This window comes from Pristis pectinata, chromosome 2 (genome assembly GCF_009764475.1).
Source record: "Pristis pectinata isolate sPriPec2 chromosome 2, sPriPec2.1.pri, whole genome shotgun sequence".
NCBI classification, from domain to species: Eukaryota; Metazoa; Chordata; class Chondrichthyes; order Rhinopristiformes; family Pristidae; genus Pristis; species Pristis pectinata.
In genome coordinates, this window is record NC_067406.1 from 53,769,293 (window position 1) to 53,792,327 (window position 23,035).

At 42.2% G+C, this 23,035-nt stretch overlaps 1 protein-coding gene across 1 annotated transcript; it reads right to left on the reverse strand.

The window, feature by feature from the left end:
- Positions 1 to 558: 558 nt before the first annotated feature.
- On the reverse strand, positions 559 to 22,754 carry dimt1l (DIM1 dimethyladenosine transferase 1-like (S. cerevisiae)). The gene is given in 12 exon segments (XM_052010441.1): positions 559 to 1,585; positions 1,968 to 2,031; positions 2,298 to 2,362; positions 3,802 to 3,894; positions 4,932 to 4,994; positions 4,996 to 5,056; positions 7,833 to 7,882; positions 11,981 to 12,074; positions 12,231 to 12,292; positions 14,973 to 15,059; positions 18,593 to 18,666; positions 22,492 to 22,754. Coding segments are annotated over 12 exon segments (921 nt in total). The 5' UTR covers positions 22,547 to 22,754; the 3' UTR covers positions 559 to 1,432.
- Between the last annotated feature and the right edge of the window lie 281 nt (positions 22,755 to 23,035).

Below are 23,035 nucleotides of genomic sequence, written 5' to 3' on the forward strand. Positions count from 1 at the left end.
AAAGATTACTATTTTGTGGAATTTAAAAATTCAAATTGCATCTTGAAAATAGAATCCAGAGTTCACATTTTTGTGATGGAAGAAAAATGCTGTGACCGTAATGAAGTCATCATTGGCTTGGAACAACATAGTCATCTCCAACTATGAAAAGAGTACACTAACTCTTCATGAGCAACTTAGCTCATAAAAAAACAGCCTTTTAAACTACAGCTTTGGTTGGTTTGCTATACAGAAGCAATTATTATAGGCATTCAGCTTGACATGCTTTCTTATACATATTTGGAGTGATGAATTGCCACATTTTTCTCCCCCAACCTTAAGTGAGGGAGAATACAGGTATAGCTATTCAATTAATTCCAGTTCCTTGCAGTTTTACTTTATTTTTAATTTTTTCCCTTCATACTGTAAATCCAGATCTTTTTCCAAAATAATGCATCTCAGCAACTTGTATTATGAAGTTGCTGAGATGCATTATTTTGGAAAAGGATCTAGGAGAAAAATTACAAAATACTGTTGGACTGATTCAGCTAGTTAAGGAAGAAAGTCACAAGAAATGTGGGTTGTTCACAAAATATTTTGAGTTTAATAAGATTAGATTCACATTTTGTACTTAATTTTTGAAACTATATGTTGCTGCATCACACCACAACACATACTTGATATGATAGGCTATTATAAAGTACATATACAAATATAGAAGTTTAAACTTAGCAATGTTCCATGTTAATTTTGTTTACACATACTACATGGCTGTTTCAGAACTGAGCATCTTTATGCAAACTTACATAAGTTGCACATGTACAAAGGAAGTTTAATCAGTTTTAATTTAATCAAGTTAAACTTCTCCCCAATGACTGTAAATCTCTCAATACTGTAACAGCAACAAAACTTTTTAAAAGAACATCTACAATCAAGCTGCAGAAAGTACTCTCATGAGAAGTGGATTCCTTGTGAATTGAAACCATGGAGCAAACTGCAGAAGAAAACAGAAACATTACCCTGGTGGAATGAAATTGATTTTATCTTTCCCTCTCTCTAGTAGAGTTCCCACGTAAAAAGAAATTGGAACTGCAGTAGTGTAATAGAAAACAGATCTTTATAATATTAAAACTAAAGAGTTACATGTTCATTAAAACTGATGAAGTTAGCAGAATGCACAAAATGCAGTTGACATGACATTATATATTGCAGCATAACCACACAAAAAAAAATGTGAAACTTAAAAGTTAATAGACTCTCCAGACCAACAAAAAATGGAAACACAGGCTTGATTCCTATGCTGTCAAGTTCCAATGTCAAATTTGGCGGCAAAATTAAATAATTAATTCTCCCAACTGTTCATTACGACATACCAATGGCTAAATGTTACTCATTTACTCAGGTATCTCATAATTGTATGATACATGGGTTTCAAAGAAAGGTGGAGAAGTTGCTATAAAGTAAAAGAACAAAGCCCATGCACATCATTTCTCTTTACCTCAAAGAAGTCATCTATGTCCATTGTTCGAGCTCGTTTTTCACTGCATTCAGTTTCTTCTAGGATTTTCTGGATTTTTTCAGTAATACTAAAGTTTTCTGGAATTTCCTACAACAAAGATAGTAATCTGGAAAATGAGTGCTGCTTCAATATTTAAAGCTTTAAACATTGGGGTTAATTTGTACATATAAACTTTCAAATAATATGGTTTATACATTTCATTTCCAAGATGGGATTTTGATCTTCTATTAACAGTGATTCTCCTTGACATGCACACACTAATTGGGTTGGTTTTGTTCATATTATGATTTGTAGAACAGACTGAATGGACAAGATGATAGCATATAGAATTGACTGTAATTGAATAGAGATTTTGTAACTTGTCACACAAAGTTAAAAAGGTCTGAGAACACAAATATATATAAACATTAATTTACCATGAGATTAAGGCAATTGTATACCAAACCAAAATAACAACTTTTATACTTACAATGTTACGCAAAGAACAGTGTATTCTGTAATTCTTTTCCAGCAACTGTTCAACTGCACTGGATCTATGAGTAAACACAGATGAATTTTAAAGCACAGGCTAAGCTTCTTGGAAGCATCATATTGAATGTGGATCAAACACACTTCAAATGAACAAGTAATTAGGGGCATCAACTAAGAAAAATTAAAAATATTATGGTAAAAATCTTAGATAGATTATGAACAAAACCACAAGTTTTATGCGAAATCTGCTTATGCATCACTTTTGTTAGAATATGGCAAAGTGTTATTCTTCCCCTACAAAAGAAATTTCAAATATCAAAATACTTACTTAAAAGCTGCAGCTAGAGTCTTGTTTTTTCTCACAAATGCTATCCTGACCAGACCATCCCATTCCTAGTATTGAATAAAAGGAAGATGTATGAATTGGAAGATAACTTTTCCCACAAGTAATCTTAGGACTAACAAAGTTACTGGCTCAGCTGAACCATACATCATTTATCCAAATAGCAATACAATTTCACACTATGAAAGCCATACAAAATACTGGGATTTTGCATTAAATAAAATTATATTACTTGTAAACACCAGAAAATTAGTATGCTCCAATTATAAATGCTGCAGCTTACGAGATGGGAGGCACAGGTTTAAGCACACTTTTCCCATACATTGAATTCCTGATGATAACTAATCTGCATGGCAAGATCCCCAACAACTTAGAAAAAACAGAACCATATCATTAGTACTGGACAAAGGTCAGAATTGGGAAAGCAGGAAGCAATTCTACACTCAAACCTTGAGAAAGAGACTAGGTTTTCACAAGAACTAGCAAAATCCATCTCCTTAGATCTCAGTTGTTTCAAATACAACTCATATTTCCTGAAGCACTACTTAAACTACATTGTGACAAGAAAACTGATCATTGCTGAAGAGACAAAAAGCGAATGAATCTTGAGCAAAGAAATTAAACCAAGGAGATCTTAAAGATTCAAATCAATCTTAAACATTAGAGAAAAAAAATTATCACACATAGATTAAATAAGTCCTTTAGTGTGCCATTTCCTCAATAATGTTGACAGTGAATATCGATATGCTATTTAATAGTGGTATGGAATTGTTTTCATCAGATGTGTAGTTCCAACATTGGGTTATTTTTGGCATTAAAACTTGCTGATTTTCCCAACAGAGGGCCAAACAACAATTTGTATTGCTCTATCTGCAGCCTGATGGAACAGTCCAATCCCAACTGCTCAAAATAACTAAAAACAATGAAGATTAAATAATGGCCCAGATTTTTCTGGGAAATACATGACATCCCACATGGTCTTCACTTCCCAGCAAGATTCAGGATTCCTGTATGAATATGCAAGCCCTGACCTCTCAAGCCGAGCTCTGATGGTCAGTAACTGCCCATGCTCTGCTGCAGAACTCTCCACAGACTGGAATGGAAAAATTAGGTCCATTTTTGAAAATGGCGTTTTTAATTATTTACATTTTCAAGTGTTTTTAGTTGATTTGATTTTTATTTAAACATGTTTAATAACAGAGTTATTGAATTTTTGATAATTACATTTCTGATTGCAATTCAGAAATGAAAATCTTGACAACTGAAAATACTCACAGAACTTTGTTGGCCATCAAAAGCTTTCAGCTGAAGGTGGGATGGCTTGGTCTGACCCACCCCACATTATTCCATTACAACATTAAATGGCCTGCCAACACTCAGGTCCTTGCCATTTAATTTCAGGACTGTTTAGGCAAGTGAAATCCTCCCGGATGTGGTGCATTTAAGGAAATAACTGACACGCATAGAAAATATACAAATCCAACTTCACCTGGAAGTTCACTGGTGGAGGTGGATTCTTTGGTTCTATCCTAACCACACTTGATTCAACTTTAGGAGGTGGTCTGAAGTTGTTTTTTCCAACCTGGACAAAGGAAGATGGTATTAAGTTACAAGCAATTTTGTAGCTTTATATAATATTCCAAGCATAAAAAGAAAATGATTTGCTGAGAATACCAGGTTACGTTTTACCAATTCCACTGAAGATATCCAATCGAATGTCTAACAAGAAGCTGGCTTAAAAACTCGCTGCACAGTTACAAGAAATGTGGTAACAGGAATAGACGGGTGATGGGACGGAAGCAAAGTTAAAATACACAACTGTTGTCCAGATTTGGCAATTAGATATATCTAGGCCATCAGCACCAACTGACACCTCTGTGGATTCCCATCCAAGGGCCACACAAGGCCCTCCCGATTAACATCCCTAACAAAAGCAGCACATAAATGCAGCATTTCTGTCATTCTTTGACAATGCACTGAAGTATCCAGATTATGCATTTACGTATTTGAAGCAGCAAAAGACAATATAACTATAGATATATGGTTTAGAGGCAAGTGATACCAAGTGAATCCTAGGGTTTTATACTTCAATTAAGGGAACAGCTTCTATTCACTGGCCAGGGAAACATTTAGAGATTTGTAAAACATCTACGCTTTTGATAAAATGAATAGGAAAAGACCATTTCCTCTGGTTTAGGAATCAATGACAGGAGGCCATGAATTTAAGGTTAAGGGAATAAGGAATTGAGAAAATATTCAATGGATGTTGGGAGTATAGAATCATTTGCCTAAATTTTTTTTTAATAATATTATTTCACTGCTTCAAATATTTACTGCTTTGTTCTTCCTAAGAACAAAACCTATGGAGAGAGAGCAGTAAAGTGGAATTAATGTGGCCTTTATTTAGCAAGGGGTTAACATAAATGCATTATAGTAAACTACATTCACCCTCTGGTGGGTCAGGGATACTGAAATCAATTGCAGAAGGGCCAAACAGTGACTTTTTGTGTCAAACTGTGGTCCTTTCATGTCTTTGTGACTCTGTAACACACCATGTGGGCTAACCCTCAAGATATCAGACAAGCTAAGACATTAAAGTATAAGAATTCTGATCATAACCTTCATGAGATGATCCACACGTGCAAGTAGTTGTGTGTTGATTGAGAGCCTGCAGTACAGTTTTATCTCCTGGCTTTGCAACAAGTCGAAGAGCAAATTCACGTTGGAACATTAACACTGCACATCTGTAAATGGAAATGCATCAATTCACACAAAAAGAGGTAAACAAGAACAAGATCTAGTTACCTTCCAATAACCATAACACTTCCTTCTGCTCAGTTCTAATAAAAGAGGACACATCAAACTTGTCCTTTTTAACCAGTTGTTAAATGTACAAAAGTAATTCACATTATAACTCCATCTGAGTTGCTGATGGAAAACCACTAAAACAGGATTGTGGGTAGAGGGAGCCAGGAGAAAATTAGTAAAGGGCATTTGCATTTTTCCCCTATTGATCAAGTTCACACTAACTTTTCAAAACATCAAAAAATCTATTTATACCTTTACGCTACCTGCTTTAATAATTTCTCATAGCAGTTTATGCCATGCTTATTATCATACAGGCAGATAAATTTTGTCCAAAATAGAAATAAAGTGCTGGAAATATTCAGCACGTCAGGCTGCATGTGTGGGAAGAGAAACAGAGCTAATGTTTCAGGTTAAAGACCATCAGAACTGGGAAGGAGACAGAAGAAGCTTGTTAAACTGAAAGGAAGGGTGCGGGATGTCTCTGATGTTAATCTGGTCAATGAGTGAATGGGAACAGTTAAGAGTGAGACATAGAAAAAATAAGCAAACAGAGATAAAAGAATGGAGACGAAAGAATGTTGGAGTTATGAAATGCAGAGCGGGAAGACGTGCGCTGCAGGTTAGGCTGGGCATGTCCTCCACTCCCTGTAGAAAAAAAAGTGGAAAAAAAAACAAAAGCTGAGCCAATATCAACTATGGATGAATGATACAAATAGAGAAATCAAGTTACCCAAAATTGTAGAATTCAATATCAAGCCAAGAAGGCTGCAACACGGTCAAACAGAAAATATAGCACTGTTCCTTTAAGCTTGCATTGGGCCTCTTTTTAACAGTACAGGAGATCACAGACTGATAGGTCAGAGAGAAATTAAAGTGGCAAGCAATGGGAAGTTCAATTGACCCTGCAAACTGAATGCAGGTCTTCCACAAAGCAATCAACCAAGTTGCGTTTGGTTTTCCCCAATATAGAGGTGGCCACATTGTGAACACCAAATATAATACATTAGAATGGAAGAAGTGCAAGTGAATCTCTGCTTCATTGGGAAATACTGTTTGGGTCCCTGATGGTGGGAAGGGATGCGGTGAAGAGACAAATGTTGTATCACCTGGAGTTGTTAGGACAAATGCCCTAAGGGGGGTGGTTGGAGGAAACTGAAGAATGGATCAGGGAGTACCCAATGCAACAGTCATTGGAATAGAAATGGAACGGTGAAATGCTGAAATAGGAGAGGGGAAGATGTATCTGGTGGTGGAATCTCTTTGCAGGTGGCGAAAATTGCAGAAAATGATCTGTTGAATGCAGAGGCTGTTGGGGTGGAAGGTGAGGACCGGGGAATGCTATCCTTGATCTGTAATGGCAGGGATGGAGGAACTGGGAGAATGGAATAGGGCACTCATAGGAGGCAGGATGGGATGAAGAGTAGTTGAGATAACTGTGGAAGTTGGTAGGCTTGTAACGGATATTAGTAGCTAGCATATCTCCTGAGACAGATATGGAAAGATATCGAGAAAAGGAAGGGAAATCTTTAGAGACTGACCATGTGAAGGAGAGGGCAGGGTGGAAACTGGCAGCAAAAAGTGATGAAATTGTCAAGTTCAGCATGTACACAAGGCAGCACCAATGAACCTGAAAAAGTGTTCAGCAGGTGGACCAGAGTGACTGAGACAAAAACTGTTCCACATATCCCACAAAAAGGCAGGCATAGCTTGGGCACACGTCAGTGCTGATATTTACATCATTGATCTGGAAAAGGTGAGTGGAGTTGGAGAAGTTGTTCAATACGAGAACAAATTTAGCCAGGAAAATGAGTGTGTTTGTGGAGGGGAACTGGTTGATCTTTGCTCAAGGAAGAAGTGACAAGCCCTCAGGCCATCCTGACATGGTATGAAGGTATCAAGGGACTGTACATTCATGGTGAAGATCTCAACAGGGAATTGAAAATGGTGAAAGTGATAGAGGACATCAGAGGTGTCACAGATGCAAGAGGGAAGGGAATGGACCAGAGGAGAAAGGATAACATCAGTGTAGGAAGAAATAAGTTTAGTGGGGCAGAGAACAGGCTGAGATAATAGGTCTGCCAGGGCAATCCTGCTTGTGGATTTTGGGTAGCAGATAACAGGTTGTGTAGACTGAGGTCAGCATTGGAGAAACCAAATGCAGATTGGGTGACTGCTTTGTGGACCACTTCCGTTCAGTCCACGAGGGCAACCCAGAGTTTCCCATTGCCTGCCACTTCTGCATCTCACTCCAATAGATTAGCCTGTGGCCTCCTTCACTGTTACAATGAGGCCTAATGCAAGCTTGAGGAACAGCACCTCATCTTCCATTTGGGCACGTTGCAGCGTTCTAGACTCAATATTGAATACTACAACTTTGGGTAACTTGATTTGATTTTCTATCTGTATCAGTCATCCATCTACAATACTACCTCAGCGTGATTTCTCCACTCCACTCCCCCACCCCCCCCTCCCCATTTCTCCTTAGCAGTTCTGACAAGGGGTCTTCGACCTGAAACATTAACTATGTTTCTCTTCCAATAAGATATGGTCTGATCTACTGAGCATTTCTAGCATTTTCTGTTTTTATATTAGGTTTCCAGATTATGCCAATTTTTTCCATTTTCACTTTGTTTTATCCATTTTCCTTCTCACCTCTAATATCCCAATATTCCAGTATTTTAATTTCATAAAATAATGCCGAATAAGACGCACCTGAAGAATGGTCTGTGCAGCAGTAGTTTAAAAACAAATGGAGATGAGATCTGTAAACATAATAAATCAAATTATAATTAATTTTCTGTAAAACTGCAGTGCTCCCCCTCTTAAAAAAAATTGTACAAATTTGCGCAATGAAAACATTTCCTTGATTAACATTTCATAGTGTAGCATTGAGCCAATGCATGCAAGAACACTTTAAGACACTCGTAAAGCAGTTTCTACTGCATGTTTTCCTAATTAGGAAGTTGCTTAAGCCATGCAAGACGACCTTGCTCAAGATTAGTAACTTAACTGCAGCAAAAAATTTGCTAAAAGTAAATCTTCAAACAATTTTGTCATATAATTACAATGTAGAGAATGATTGGGCCACTCAGCTCTATCAGTTCATGATAATGTTTAACCTCCACTAAAAAAAATCAGTGAAGTTCGCCATTTCTTTTAAGTAACAATCTATCAAATTAAAATAGGATTATAGTCCCTGATTCTTTGTTCTAAATCTCTCCCATTGAGTACACCTTCGTGTCTACATTCCCAATCCCATCAAATCACAGATGGTCTGAAACTACTTTCTTGTGACTTGATACTTTGAGACAAATTTATCAAATCATTCCATAATATTCACTGCTGGTTAAAAAAAATAAGCTTATCTTTTCAATTTTTTTCATTGTTCTTGAGCATTTTCTCATAATAACCAACTTGCCCATTCTAAAAGCATATCAGTATCCTTTTACTACTTCTAATTAATACTAAACCTATGGCCAAACTAGATCGACGGGGGGTGGGTCTCTGAGCAGGAGCAAGTCATGGAATAAAATAGTAGCCAGTGAGAGCAAGTTTAGTAATCAGGATAGCCAGGGGCACAGTAAAAGGGAGGGAAATTAATACTCAGTTAAAATGCATTTATTTCAATGCACGAGGCTTGAAGGACAAACACAGAGCGTGGATTGGCCCTGGGGACTGGGATGTTATAGCCATATCAGAAACATGGCTGAAAGAAGGGCAGGACTGGCAGTTCAATGTTCCAGGATACAGATGCTACAGATATGATAGGAGGACAGGTAAGCAAGAGGGGGGGGGGTGTTGCCCTTTAGATAAGGGAGGACGTAACAGCAGTGCTTAGAGATGACATTCTTGGGAGATCATCCAGTGAGGCCATGTGGGTAGAACTTAGAAACAGGGGACTAGTGGGGCTGTATTATAGACCAACCCCTTGGGAGATCATCCAGTGAGGCCATGTGGGTAGAACTTAGAAACAAGGGGACTAGTGGGGCTGTATTATAGACCAACCCCCTCCCCCCAACCAAAGTCAGCAGGAACTTGAGGAACAGGCGTGTAGAGAAATTGCTCACAGTTGTAACAATAACAGGGTTGTATCAGTGGGGAGATTTTATTTCTCCAGTATTGACTGGGCCACCCAGAGTGTTAAGGGCCTAGACAGGGTAGAATTTGTGAAATGTGTCCAGATAAGTTTCCTGAGTCAATATATTGAGGGCCCTACTTGGGAGGGAGCAATACTGGACTTCCTCCTAGTGAATGAGGCAGGCCAAGTAACTGGGTGTGGCAGTCAGGGAGCACTTTGGCTCTAGTGACCATAATTCTATTAATTTTAAGATAGTGATAGAAAAGGATAGGACAGGTCCACAGGTTAGGGTCCTAAACTGGAGCAGGGCTAATTTTGGGGGAATTAGGCAGGATCTACCAGAAGTCAATTGGGTGAGCCCGTTTGAAGGGAAATGAACGAATGGCAAGTGGGAGACATTTAAGAGCATGATATCAAGAGGTTCAGGGGCAGCCATGTTTCCTGTTAGGGTGAAGGGTAAACCTGGCAAGTTTAGGGAACCTTGCCTGACGAGAGATCAAGGCTCTGGTCAAGAAAAAGAAAGCTTAAGAGGTTGGGGACAAGCGAATCCCTTGATGACTATAAAAAAATTAAGAATACCGGAGGGAAATCAGGAGGGCAAAGAGAAGGTATGAGATGGATCTGGCAGATAAGGTTGAAGAAAATCCCAAGAAGTTCTATAGCTATATTAAAAGGATGACTGGGGAGAGTAGGTCCCCTTAGAGATCAGCAGGGCCACCTATGTCTCGAGCCACAGAAGATGGGTGGGATTTTTAACGACTATTTCTCCTCTGTGTTTACCGAGGAGAAAATCATAGTTGCTCAAGAGATATGGGAAACAAATGGAGATGTTGTGGAGGACATTCATATCACAAAGGAGGAGGTATTTGCAGTTTTATAGCACATTAAGGTGGATAAATTCCCAGGGCCTGACCGAGTGCATCCTTAAATTTTGTGGGAGACTAGAAGAAGTTGTTGCAGAGGCCCTTCCAAAGAAACTTGCTTCATCGTTAGCCACTGGTGAAGTTCACAAAGACTGGAAGGTGACTGATGTTGTTCTGTTGTTTAAGGGTAGCAAGAACAAACCAGGGAACAACAGGCTAGTCAGCCTGATATCAAAGTGCAGAAGTTACTGGAGGGAATTCTGAGGGACAGGATCTACCAGCATTTGAATAGATAGAGTCTGATTAGGAGTCAGAATGGCTTTGTGCGTGGCAAGTCATGCTTGACAAACCTTTTAGAGTTTTTCAAAGAGGTGACCAAAAGGTTAGATGAGGGTAGGGCAGTGTATGTTGTCTATTTGGACTTAAACAAGGCCTTCAACAAGGTTCCGCAAGATAGGCTGGTCTGGAAGGTTAGGTCCCATGGAATCCAGGGAGAGCTAGTTAGTTGGGTTCAAAATTGGCTCGGAGGTAGGAAGCAGAGGGTGGTGATTGAAGGTTGTTTCTCGGAATGGAGGTTAGTGACTAGTGGTGTGCTGCAAAGGTTGGTGTTAGGACCCTTGTTATTCGTTATTTATCTAAATGACTTGGCTATAAATGCACAAGCTTGATGAGCAAGTTTGCAGATGACATGAAATTAGGAAGTGTTGTTGATACTGAAGGTGGTTATTGTAGATTACAAGGGGATCTTGGTCAGTTAGGGAAGTGGGCCGAGGAGTGGCAAATGGATTTCAATACAGATAAGTGAGAGGTGACGCTATTTGGAAAGTCAAACCAGAGTAGGACTTATACTATGAACAGTAGGGCATTAGGGAATGTAATGGAACAGAGGAACCTAGGAGTACAAGTGCATAGTTCGTTGAAAGCGGCATCACAGATAGACATGGTGGAGAAAAAGGCATTTAGCATGCTGGCCTTCATCATTCAGGGCATTGGGTATAGGAGTTGGGACGTTATGTTGCAGTTGTACAAGTCATTGGTGAGGTCACACTTACGAATACTGTGTACAGTTTTGGTCAGCCTGTTATAGGCAAGACATGGTTAAACTGGAAAGAGTGCAGAAAAGATTTGAGGATGTTGCCACACCAGAATTATAGGGAGAGGTTGGCCAGGCTAGCTCTTTATTCCTTGGAACGTAGAATGAGGGACAACCTTATAGAAATATTTAAAATTATGAGAGGCATAAATAAGTTGGGTGGGAACACTGTAGGGGAGTCAACAACTAGGGGCCATAGGTTTAGGGTGAGAGGGGAAAGACTTAAAAGGGACCTGAGGGCCAACTTTTTCACGCAGAGGGTGGAGAATATATGGAATGAGCTGCCTGAAGAAGTGGTTGAGGCAGATACAATAGTATCATTTAAGCAGCACTTGGATAGGTACATGGTGGGGTGGGGCTTGGAGGAGTGGATACGGGCTGAAAGCAGGAAATTGGGAATAGCTGGGTGGGCACCGAGGTCAGCATGGGCTGGTTAGGCCAAAGGAGCTTTATCCATGCTGTATTCCTCTATGACTCCATGACCTACCTTGACATCATATTCAAATCTGGACATTGCCCCATTTAGTCCTATATACATCATTGATATAAAGCAAACAAAGTCATTCCAGAATAAAACCCCACGAATCACATTTACCCATCAACTGCCAAAGAATTCCTCTGTTGTCTTAACAAAATATTTCTCTGCCAATTAATTTTTAAATAATATTTATTGCTAACACCGTGTCTGATTTTCACTTGATGCAAGTTGGCACTGCAACTTTTGCTCACAGCAGGTAAGGTGGGGATCAAACCAGTACTTATCCATAGTGTTATCAGCAGTAATAGAGCAGGGCTCTTTTATGATAAGAAAGTAATAATGAATTACCTGATATGGTAAATTTGCTACACATGCATCAAAGAATGGCAAGTCTGCCTTCAGCACATCCCCAACCATTATTTGAAGTTTATTTGCAACAGGTCTGAAACAAATTTACACAAGTATTAGGTAATATTTTAAAAAGAAAAGCAGAAAAAATTAGACATTAGCTGCAATCCAAGCTTTTTAGTAAATGATTGTCTATCACAGGAAATTCATAAGGGCACTTATGTAATATTAAAATACGTTTATTACTTACGTTCCTTGAACTCTTTTCTGTAGTTCAGCAACAAGTCTGCTATCAAGTTCACAAGCAATTACCTATTGTGAACGTAGAAACCAAAAAACACTATTATTGTTATAATATGCTGAAATCCACTGAAAATCAACAAATCCAGAGATGTTTATTGCAGTGATCAAGAAAAGTGTGGGAGCAGGCTGGTCTAGAACTGTGAACTTAGTTTAAAATTATTTGCTGACCTGCAAGCTTGGGAAAACCTGACAATGTACCAAAGAAAGCTTAATTCCAGAGGCAAGGTCAATTCTTCTTGACATAAAAGCAACATTTGAGCCAGTATGGCATCTAGAAGCCCCAGGAAAACTGCGATTAATAGAAATTGGGGAAAACTCCCCACCAGCTTGAGTCATTCATTCAGCAATGAAAAAAGGTTGTGTGGAGGCTAATTACTACTGTCCTGTATCATCATACAGAAATTCCTCAGGATAGTGTCCTAGGCCCTACTACCCAGGATGCTTCAAGGTAGCATTTGTTGATGACAGTAGCTAAGTTCCATTCATAATTCCTCATTACGTAACACACTGTGCAGCAAATCCAGACAATAGAAAGGCAGAAATTGATATGTGGCAGGCACATGGTAGGTAATGATCATTCCCAGCAAGAAAGCATCTAACCACTTCCCTTTTCAACAACAGTACTGCTGTCAGGTCACCCATGCCAATATCTGTAGATTGATTTCTGACCAGTAATTTAACTTGGCCAGCTGCATAAACAGGTAATTTATAGCAAGTGACTCATCTTCTGAATACTCAAACCTTCCCCAAATTCCACAAGACATGTAATTTGGGTGGAATGTTCTCCTGCCTGGACGAATGCTACTCCAACAAAATGTTTGACATTATCCAGGACAAAGTAGCATGCTCGATTGATGAACCATCCAATACCTTAAACATTCACTCCTTCCATCACGAGCACAACATGGCTGCAGTGTGTACTCTTTCCCAACATATACTGCAATAACTCACCAATGGTTCTTGGACAGTACTCCAAACAAATCTATAACCAATACCAGTTGGAAGAACAGGGTAGCAGGTGCACAGGAACACCACTACCTCCAAACTCCCTACCATATTGCATACTCTCTCAAAGTGGAAATACATGCCCAATCGGTCAAAATCGTGAACCACTCTATAACAAGACTGTGGGAAACCTTACACAAAATGCATTGCAGTGTTTATTAAGAGTAATTTGTGATGGTTAGTAAAAGGCCTTGCCAATAATGGCACATGCCATGAATGAGTAAAGGAAAAAAAAAGTGGCAGCTGGAAATGCTATCACTGCAAGCTGCATAAAATGTAAAAGTGAGATCTGTCAAGGATATTAAGTCATTGGGTCAGGATAAACATATTGCGGAAAACCAGGAGTTGATGCTGTGCTCCAGTTTCAGACCACGCACATAAATGACATGAATGGTGGCCTCATGTGCTTCACCTACTGTGAACAAAGGGTTGTAATGTCTAAAGCACCATTTTTGTTATGGCCAAACTAAGAATTCCTTATTGTTGGTTGATTTTTCCAAGCAGTCCGTGAAATGCAATGGTACTGTTATACCATGTTGGTTCTAATCTATTTTCAACAATCACATTATGTGAATATTGGCTTTACAAGATCTAACTTTCCTATTGAGCTTGTGTTGCCCGGTACATACAATCAGCAAAACTGTGAAAATACATACAGACCAGATTCAGATGTAGGCTACAGTATCAGAGGACGCTGGAATTTTAAGTCATGCCAACTAAGACTTTCAATGAATTGCCTCCCACTTCAGATAAAAACAACTCCCTAGTATTATCTAATTCAAATGTACTTTTCATTGGATAAGCAGCTGAAAACAATTAGCAACTGTGGGAAAAAAAAGCAGTATTTAAATTCACTTACAAAGTCACTGAATTGTTGGTTGCAGAGATACAAGGAAGCAAATAACTGCAGAAGCTTCTGGATTATCCCATACCTTTTACTTACAACTTTAATCTTACTTAGGAAATAGGGCTGTAATTTGTTGGGAGACAGAAGTCAGCATTGGGATAAAGTAAATTCTTCATATTTTTTGGCAAGTTCTTGGGCCTCTGATTTTTAACCATACATATATAAATGAATTCAGAAACAAAAAGCTATTAGTCCAATTCTGCAGATTAAGAATGGTAGGTCGTGAAACTAAAATTGCAAAAGAGATATATCCCAGCTACGTGAGGAAGCAAAACAATGCATCTGGATTCCAACATATGAAAATAGGTTATATGAATATGTCCTTGATGGTCAGAGACCAAGAACGATGGAGGCATAAAAAGGATTGAGGCATTGAGGCACACAAAATCATAAACTAATGAACACACTAAACGTTTAAGCCAGGAAAAGGTAATAGAATATTGAGTCTAATCAGAAAAATTGTCTATCGGCAAAACTTGAAATGGGTAAGGAAGGAAAACTATGAGATGCGAGTAATTCAGAAAACCTTAAAAAATCTATGAGCAACTGAAGGAAACAGAACAACGAAGTAATGAGAAATGACTTAAATGAGAGTGTAATTTAACAGAAACAGAATGCTATGTTTGAAACCAAAATCCGGAAATAGTAGGCTGCAACAAACAATGTCCTAGAATATTGTATAATTGAGACAAGCAGAAATCTGCAGTAGTGATTAAATGTTCATTTCTATGTAAATGAGTGTTTGCTTGTACTTTGCTCTGCTTTGTACTTCCATACCTTTTTAGCCTTTTCCAGAATCTTCACAGTCATGTTACCTGTACCAGGGCCAACTTCCAGTATGACATCTGTGGGTCTAATAGCAGTCTTAAAGAAACAAGACAAATGAAAATTGAAAAATATCATTCCATAATATCATGTATATAATATAGAAAACATGCAATTCTTTTATATAACCAACATATTATCCAGACATATTGGAACATTCCAGATCGTCAAACTGATCTGTTCAAAAATAAGATGAAATACAAATATTTACAAAGATAAAGCTACTCAAATGCCAGAAATAACTCAACTTCATATTATTAAATATAATCTGAACAATTTCTTATGTTCATCCTAGATGACTTCTTTTCTGGACCAGACCAGCAATGTTCAGCTACTAACCAAATCTGTTCCTTTTAGATATGTATTCAAGTACTCCTCTTTAAGGAAATTAGTTTTAACAGACTCCAAGATTTTGTTATAAACCAGTTGTTACTGTTGCTTATAGTTTTGCTGGTCTGTTAATTACTTGGCTCCACTTGCTAACACAACAGTGACTGAAGAAAGAAACAAGCACAGGGATATGGACATACTACGTCATTTAAACTTTCTTTTGCGGAGGAGACAGCAAGATGACAAAAAGCTTGGCACAGTGGGTTAAAATGCTTAAATTTAGTGGAAACTAATAAAGATTGCCAAGTTCTTCCTCTGGACATTAGTAAAATAACTTGTTTCTCAGGTCAAATAAGAAATGTCCTCCAAGACTTTCAGTCACAAATATTCTTTACTTAGGAAATAAAAACATTCATATCACAGCATTAAAGGAACACCTCAAGAGGTTTGGCAATTATTTGCTACATCTCATCAAAATGAATAAATGATCCATAAATCCTCAGCTCAGTTAATAGATAAATGAAGGCCTGTTCCATTTTCCAAAATGGACATCAGAGTAAAAGAAAAAGGCTGATGTTGGAAATTCCAATCAGCCATTAAAAATAAATTCTGAGACGTGCGTATGTTGTCAAAATAGAAAATCCAAGATTTTAGTGACAGCTTGCTGAGTATCTGCCACTATTGCCTGTGTATCTGTCGTTGCAATCTTGCATAGAGACTTTCCTTGCCAGAACTCCCCCAGAATGCAGCAAGGTAAAAAAAGAAAGGAACTCTCTAATTCTACACCAGGTCTGAAGCGGGGCAGGATCAGAAACCCAATTAGATACTGGGTCAAGGATTATGAGACAAAGAGAAGATATGCTTTCTAATTATTAGTGTAGCGGTTGCTACCGCGGAATAAAACAAGACTCTACTCGGAGGATTGCCAAACAGAACTGGTTTATTTTCCCGCCTTGTGCGGGCCCTTTAAGGGAGAAAAACTCCCGCCCAAAAAAACCGGCAATGACGTAAGTCCTACGTCATCAGGACTTTCCCGCGCGCGGGTTCTCCCCGTCGCTCGGAAAGACGAGGCCCGCCGCCATCTTGGGCCTCGTCGCTCCGACGCCGCGCGACCCGACTGCCGAGCCGGTTCGCCCGACTAGACGGTGAGTCGCCACAATAGTTTAATTTGTTTTTAAAATAAGTGTGCACATGTAAATACTCTTAAAAGACTCAACAGCTTTGACAGGAGGCAAAGTTTCTCTCTCAACGGTTGCCCTGCCAAAGCCCATCAGGAACAACAAGCCACATAAACCACAATCCAGATCATTAGCTTCATGGCAGTGATCTACAATGAATGTGTTATTCAGTCAGCAAGAATATAGAAAAATATGGCACTGCAGACCACTGAATGACAAATCAATTCATTTTTAAAATTTCAATAAATTCAGTTTCCCCCTCCTTTTTGTTACTGCAGCCAAGGCAATAATTTCCAAGGCATTTTATTTCCAGGAGATTCCTCACATACATCAAGAGCAAGAGGATAACTAGAGAGAGGGTAGAACCACTCGAGGATAAAGAAGGGAACATGTGTTTGGAGGCAGAGGATATGGGAAAGGTCCTAAATGAGCACTTTGCTTCAATATTCATCAAGGAGGACATGCCAGAGTATAGTGAGATCAGTGTTGTGCATGTTAATACGCTAGGGCATTTTGAGATAAAGAAAGAGGTGGTATTGGGTCTCTTGAATAATGTTAAGGCGGTCAAGTTCCCAGGGCCTGATGGGATATACTCCAGATTATTGAGAGAGGCAAGAGATGAGGTTGCTGGGCCTTGACCAAGATCTCTGTGTCCCCTCTAGCCATAGATGAAGTCCTGGAGGACTGGCGAGTAGCTAATGTTGTTCCTTTGTTCAAGGAGGAAAATAGAGATAATCCTGGAAATTATAGACTGGTGAGTATGTTAGTTGTAGGGGAGCTAATGGAGAAGATTCTTAGGGATAGGATTTGAGCATTTGTAAAAGCATGACCTAATTAGGGACAGTCAGCATGGCTTTGTGAGGAGCAGGTTACATCTTACTACGACCGAGTTTCTCAAGGTGATGAGGGTAGAGCATAGGATGTTATTTACACGGATTTTAGTAAGACATTTGACATGGTCCTTCATGATAGGTTCATCCAGAAGATTATGGGATCCAAGGTGATTTGGCCAATTGGATTCAGAACTGGCTTGCCCATAGATGACAGAAGGTAGTGGTTGATGGTTCTTACTCTGGCTGGAGGTCCATGACTAGTGGAGTTCCAAAGGGATCCGTACTGGGACCTCTGCTGTTTGTGATAAATGACTTGGACAAAAACATAGATGCATGGGTTGGTAAGTTTTCAGATGACACAAAGATCGCTGGTGTTGTGGATGGTGTTGAAGATTGTGAAAGGATACAGTGGAATATACATCAGTTGTACATATGGGCATAGAAATGGCAGGTGAATTTAATCTGGGCAAGTGTGAGGTGTTGCACTTTGGGAGATCAAATGTAAAGGTAAAGTACACAATGGCAGGACCTTTAACAACATTAATGTACAGAAGGATTTTAGGGTTCAGGTCTATAACTCCCTGAAAGTGGCTGCACAATTGCATTCAATTCTGGTCTTCCTATTATAGGAAGGATGTGGAGACTTTGGAGAGGGTGCAGAACAGGTTTACTGGAATGCTGCTTGGATTAGAGACCATGAGCTATAAGGTGGTGTTGGACAAACTAGGGTTGTTTTCCCTGCAGTGGCTGAGCAGAGACCTGACGGAGCTTTATAAAATTATGAGAAGCATAGATAGACAGCTGTTATCTTTTTCCCCAGTGTTGAGATGTGTAACAAGGTGTGGGGGGGGGGGGGTGTAGTGGAGTTCAAAGGAGATGTGCAGGGCAAGCTTTGTTTTTACACACAGAAGTGGTGGGTGCCTGGAATGTGCTGCCAGGGTTGGTGGCAAAGGCAGATATGATAGAGGTATTTAGAAGTCTCAGATAGGCACGCAAATATGCAGAGAATGGAGGGATATGGAACATGTGCAGGCAGAAGCGATTAGCATAATTAGGCATCATTAGCTTAATTAGTTTGGCACAACACTGTGGGTCAAGGGGCCTGTTCCTGTGCTGTTCTATGTTCCAAGAATCATTTAATACCTGTTAATACATTAAAAAAAACTAGAAATGGAATGTTAAATGATATATGGGTTAGACTGAAAGTATGGCATATTGCCTCCTATTGTACCTTGTCAATGATGCTATTCACAATTAAAGGATTCTTCAGAATGTGCTGTCCAATTCCAGTGTTGAACACAATACCTAAGTAAAACATCAAAACCGAAGTTATACAGAATAGTAAAAACATTCCCAATTTTGCCAAAGCTAGCATGCATGTAGAACTTGCAGTACAGCAAGTATTTAGAAAGTAGGAACCATAGACCAATTAACCCAACATATGATAGAAAAAGAGGGGGAAGGCAGGCAAAAATGGCTAGACCTGATACAAACAGAAAGAGCAAGTTATCTAAAGTTGTAGAATTTGATAGAGTCCTGCAGGCTCCAACATGCCCAGTCAAAAGAAGAGGTGCTGTTCCTCATTCTAACAATGCAGGAGGCCACAGAGGTCAGAATGGGAGTTGTATAGTGAATTAAAGTGGCAGGCAACTGGAAAATCAGGGTCACTCCTGTGGTCTGAGTGCAGGTGTTCCACAAAGTGATCACCAAACTTGCATTTTTGTTCAGCAATACGTTCAGCCAGGTGATTGATGTGTTGTTGGAGGAGAACTGATTAGGTCTTCATTTGAGGAAGAAGCAGAGGTGTGCAGGGATTGCACATTTATATTGAAGATGAGCTGGTTAGGACCAGAGAACTGGGAAACTGTCACAGTGGCAGAAGACACCCAAAATTTAACAACCCAATTGAAAAGGGATTGGAACAAGGGAGGCCAAGGTAGGAAAATAAAAGTTCAGTGGTGCAGAAGCAGGCTGAAACAATTGAAACAGCATGCAATTGGGAGCATGAGATAGCCACTGCAGACAGAGTTCAGGTGCTCTGCGAATCAGTTGCCTAGTCTGAGCTTGGTTTCACCAATGTAGAAGAGGTCACACCGGGAACACTGAATGCAGTATACTAGGTTGGAGTGCATGTGAATCTTTGCCTCACCTGGAAGGGAGGATAAGTCCCTGGATGATGGTGAGGGAGGAGATGCACGAACAAGTGTTGCAAGGCAGGCACGGTAGTGTAGTGGTTAGCGTAACACTATTACAGTGCCAGCAACCTGGGTTCAATTCTGGCCGCTGTCTGTATGGAGTTCATACATTCTCCCCGTGTCTGTGTGGGTTTCCTCCCACATTCCAAAGACGTATGGTTTAGGAAGTTGGGGGCATGCTATGCTGGCACTGGAAGCGTGGCAACACTTGCAGGCTGTCCCCAGAACACTCTATGTAAAGATGCATTTCATTGTGTGTTTCCATGTACATGTGACTAATAAAGATATCTTATCTTTTCTCCTGCTGTTGCAGGGGAAAGTGCCAGGACTCAGGGATGGGTGGATGGGGAGGATGAGCGAACCAGGAATTACAGAGGGAGTAACCCTGCAGAAGGTGGAAAGGAACATGGAGAAGATGTGGCCTAAACGATGATGGATGATGTGCTGGATGCGGAATCCAGCAGGGTGAAAGGACAAGGGAAATTCTATCTCTGTTCTGTACAGTGGTGGATAGTGTGAGAGTAGAAGTCCAAGAAACAGAGGAAGTGCAAGACAGGGCTCTATCAACCCCAGTGGAAGGAAACCACAGTTCCTGAAAAAGTAGAACATTTCAGATGTCCGGGAATGGAAGGCCTCATCTTGAGAGCAGATGCACCGAAATAAAATTGGGAGAAAGAGATGATATCATTATGCCATTTCAATTCCCCTGCCTATTCCCACACTGAACTGTCCACCCTCAGCCTTCTCCACTGCCAGGATGAGGCTCAAATCAAACTAGAGGAACACCACCTCATATTCCACCTGGGTAGTCTACAACCAATTGGTAAATTTGTATGAACATTGAATTTTCGAATTCAGATAATGCTCACTTCCAGTATGTCTCCTCCCCCCCCCCCCACCCATTTTAGTCCCCTTCCCAGTTCCATAAACCTACTATCTATACATTTCAAACACTGGCTCTCCCCCCTCTGGTTTTCTTCCATTTGCCTTTCTTCTCTCCTTCATGGTTCTCATTATCACCTTCTTTACTTATCAGATTCCAGCACTGGTACACTTTGTGTTCCTGCTTATCACCCTCACATTCCTTTCCACCCACCTGGCTCCAATTACCTCTGTTTGCCTGCCTCCATCAATCATCCACCTGCCTCTATCTCCCTTACCTGGCTTGATCTACTCATTATTCTTCACATCCTTCTCAGTCCATCAACTGCAACTGGCCCATCTCACCACACCACTTCTACTCTCTACACTGGCTAGCTCCCCTCTCCACTCTTAGTCCTGATGCAGGGTATTGCAGGGTGATGCATTGACAATTACTTCCCCCTCACCCTCCCCTACAGATGCTGTTTGACTCACTGAGTTCAAGAAGGGAAATAGGGATAATCCAGGAAATTATAGGCCGTTGAGCCTTGGTAGGTCAAATGCATGGGGTAAATATACAGTTAATGGCAGGACCCTTAACAGAGGGATCTTGGATCCAAGTCTGTAGTTCCCTGAAAGTGGCCTCGCAATTGGATAAGGCAGTAAAGAAGGCTTAATGACTGCTTGCCTTCATTGGTTGGGGCATTCTGTATACTGCATGGATTAGAGGATATGAGTTACAAGGAGAAGTTGGACAAAATTGGGTTGTCTTCTCAGCAGTGGAGCCTGACAGAAACTTCCAAAAACAACAAAAGGCATAGATAAACAGAATCTTCCTCCCAGAGCAGTAATGTCAAATACTAGAGAATATGAATTTAAAATGAGAGTGGGAAAGTTTAAAGGATAAGACATTATTTATTAGTCATATGTACATGAAAACACACTCCTTTTACATTACTGAGAATGTGCTGCGGACAGCTCTCAAGTGCCCCCCCTTCCCCCCTCCTCCCTTCCTTCCCCCCTCCGGGAGTCCTCCTCCCCTCACCGGAGCCCTCCCTGTTCCCCCCTCCCTCCTTCCTTCCCCCCCCTCCTTCCTTCCCCTCCCTCCCTCTTCTCCCTCCTTCTCCCCCCTTCTTTCCCCCCCTTCTCTCCCCCCGCTTCTCCTGGAGTCCTCCCACCCCCCCACCTCACCTCACCGGGAGCCGTCCACGCTCCCCCCTCCCTCCCCTCCTGCTCTCACCCCCTTCCTCTCTCCCTCTCTCTCACCCCCTTCCCCCCGTCCCACCTCCCCTCCCCTTCCACCCCCCCGGCTCTCACCCCCTCCCCTTCCCCCCTTCCCCTCCCCCCTCTCACCCCCTCCCCTTCCCCCTTCCCCTCCCCCCCACCCCTTCCCCCCTCCCCTCCCCCCCACCCCTTCCCCCTCCCCTCCCCCCCCACCCCTTCCCCCTCCCCCCCTTCCCCCCTCCCCTTCCCCTCCCCCCCTTCCCCCTCCCCTTTCCCCTCCCCCCCACCCCTTCCCCCCTCCCCTCCCCCCCTTCCCCCCTCCCTTCCCCTCCCCCCCACCCCTTCCCCCCTACCCTTCCCCTCCCACCCCCCCCACCCCTTCCCCCCTCCCCTTCCCTCCCACCCCCCCACCCCTTCCCCCCTCCCCTTCCCCTCCCACCCCCCCCACCCCTTCCCCCCTCCCCTTCCCCTCCCACCCCCCCCCACCTCACCTCACCTCACCGGGAGCCGTCCACGCTCCCCCCTCCCTCCCCTCCTGCTCTCACCCCCTTCCTCTCTCCCTCTCTCTCACCCCCTTCCCCCCCGTCCCACCTCCCCTCCCCTTCCCCTTCCCCCCCCCGCTCTCACCCCCCTCCCCTTTCCCCCCCTCCCCTTCCCCCCCTCCTCCCCCTTCCCCCCCTCCTCCCCCTTCCCCCCCTCCCCCCTTCCCCCCCCGGCTCTCCCCCCCCACCCCTTCCCCCCCCCCCGGCTCTCCCCCCCCACCCCTTCCCCCCCCCCCCGGCTCTCACCCCCCACCCCTTCCCCCCCCCCGGCTCTCACCCCCCACCCCTTCCCCCCCCCCGGCTCTCACCGGAAGCCGCGGCCTCCCGCCGCCCTCGCGACTTCTCCCGCCGGACTTTGGGCATCTCTCCACGCGCCGCTCTCGCCCCCCGAGCCCAACGGTCCTGCCCGCACGTGTCCGCGCGCGGCGGCGGCAGCTGACGTCTCCTCTGCCCGCCCCGCGGCAAGCGCACGACCCTGTGACCGCCCGGCGACTGGCGGGGGGGGGGGGGACCGGGGCAGCGCCGTCAGTTACCGGCCAACGCCAAACCCCGGCCGCACTCGGTCGCTCCGGGTGACGTCATGACAACGAGGCGTGGAGTCAAGAGAAGTTGGCCGGCGGAGACGGCGCTCTCGGGCGCCACATGCCGGGGCATCGGCGGCAGCGCACCTGCTCTGCGGGAAACCGGGAGCAGCCCAACGGGACAGGCAGCATCTATGAACGGAAATGCACAGTCGACGTTTCGACCCTTCATCTGGACTGTCCATTTCTCTCCATAGATGCTGTCTGACCCGCTGAGTTTCCTCCAGCATCGTGTGCGTTGCTCTGATCTCATCTTTTCCTGGGTACACTG